The sequence below is a fragment of the Octopus bimaculoides genome, chromosome 19, assembly GCF_001194135.2.
Source record: "Octopus bimaculoides isolate UCB-OBI-ISO-001 chromosome 19, ASM119413v2, whole genome shotgun sequence".
Classification (NCBI taxonomy): Eukaryota; Metazoa; Mollusca; class Cephalopoda; order Octopoda; family Octopodidae; genus Octopus; species Octopus bimaculoides.
Genome location: NC_068999.1, coordinates 48,344,648 through 48,346,596, shown reverse-complemented (window position 1 = coordinate 48,346,596; position 1,949 = coordinate 48,344,648). Strand labels below are relative to the sequence as shown.

General features: G+C 38.3%; 1 protein-coding gene across 1 annotated transcript in view; it reads left to right on the top strand.

The window, feature by feature from the left end:
* The first annotated feature begins 656 nt into the window (after positions 1-656).
* LOC106878099 (uncharacterized) overlaps positions 657-1,949 on the top strand; it is a 46,295-nt gene continuing 45,002 nt past the window's right edge. Inside the window, exon 1 of the mRNA XM_052974634.1 lies at positions 657-737. Within this exon, the coding sequence (XP_052830594.1) occupies positions 672-737 (66 nt within the window). The 5' untranslated portion in view covers positions 657-671. The remainder of the gene's footprint in view (positions 738-1,949) is intronic.

The window sequence follows — 1,949 nt, the reverse complement described above, 5'->3', positions numbered from 1 at the left end:
CAATTTCTTGGAAAAAGTTTTAAATAAAAACTATTGGCTGTGTAGTAAGGAGCTTGCTTCCCAACCACATGGTTCTGGGTTCAGTCCCACTTGATGGCATCTTGAGCAAGTGTCTTGTAGTGTAGCCTTGGGCTGACCAAAGCCTTGTGAATAGATTTAGTAGAGGAAAAACTGAAAGAAGCTCATTGTATACATACACACACACGTGTGTGTGTGTGTCTTTGTGCCTGTGTTTTTGTCTTTCATCACTGCTTGACAACAGCTGTTGGTGTATTTACGCCTTCATAACTTATTGATTCAGCAAAAAGACTGCTAGAATAAGTACCAGGCTTTAAAAAAGAAAAATGTACTAGGGTGATTTGTTCAAATAAAAATTCTTCAAGGTAGTGCCCTAGCATGGCCACAGTCAAATGACTGAACCAAGTAAAATATAAAAGATATCTTTACAAGCTTATCTTGTTGACTGCGTAAAATCTTTTATCTCAGCTTTTCATTATCTTCATTGTTTTTTTACAGCAATGATTCATCATTTCACTCACATCAGCCTTAACAAACACAAAATGTTTAGCAGAGTCACTGGGTGAGATGGGGGATTACATGAGCTATGAATTATCAGTCTGCTCATATCAGCCTTAGCAAACGCAAAATGTTTAGCAGAGTTATTGGGTGACATGGGGGAATTACGTGAGGTAATCAAATCAATGTTTGAAATAATCTCTGTTATGAAAAACACAAATGTAAGTTTTACTTCAGCAATATTTGATTTGATGTTGATATCATTATTTAAAGAAATCTTTTACCTTTTATCTTTTACTTGTTTCAGTCATTAGACTGTGGTCACGCTGGGGCACCACCTTGAAGAATTTTTAGTCAAACAAATTGATCCCAGTACTTATTTTTTTTAAAACTTGTAACTCATTCTATCAGTCTCTTTTGTTGAACTACAAAGTTGTGGGGATGTAAACACACCAACACTGGTTGTCAAGCTGTGATGGAGGACAGACACAGAGACAGCAAACACACAACACTTTGGTCAGCCCAAGGCTATAGAAGAAGACACTTGCTCAAGGTGCCATGCAGTGGGACTAAATCTGGAACGATGTTGTCAGGTAGCACACAGCCATGCCTGTTGAAAAAAGAAAAAATCCAACACCAGAATGGTTCGTCCATACTAGCAGGCATTCATATTGCTGAAGACTGCGTCTTTAGATTCCTCTGTACTGCATTCCTGGCAATAATGTATTAATTCTTTCAAAGCTTACCTTTGTTTGTTGGGATATTTTTCTAAATTCTATAAATGATTTTGGCTAATCTTTTATGGTGGGAAGGGCACTGCAAAACAGGCAAACCCTTCTAGTGTCAATAAAATTATATTAATTGTTATATACGCCAATTATATATAGTCAATGAGGTTATTACATTGGTAATTAAAAATATATATGCCTACAAAATTGTACTGGATGTTATATGTATGTAACGTGGAAAATTAAGATAAACGCAAGTGTAAATTATTAGCTCCTACATATGTTTCTCTGTTACATTTATTTGGAACTCAGCATTGGATGTTCCAAGTGCATTTGGAAGCCTAATGGCTATGGATCAGCAGGGGAACGGTTTATTTCATTCTCTTACAGAGATCTATACATTAGTCGTACATCTAACTGTACGCACAAGATATATATCATCATCATCATCATCACCATCGTTTAACGTCCGCTTTCCATGCTAGCATGGGTTGGACGATTTGACTGAGGACTGGTGAAACCGGATGGCAACACCAGGCTCCAATCTAATTTGGCAGAGTTTCTACAGCTGGATGCCCTTCCTAACGCCAACCACTCAGAGAGTGTAGTGGGTGCTTTTACGTGTCACCCGCACAAAAACGGCCACGCTCGAAATGGTGTCTTTTATGTGCCACCTGCACAAGCCAGTCCAGGGGCACTGGCAAC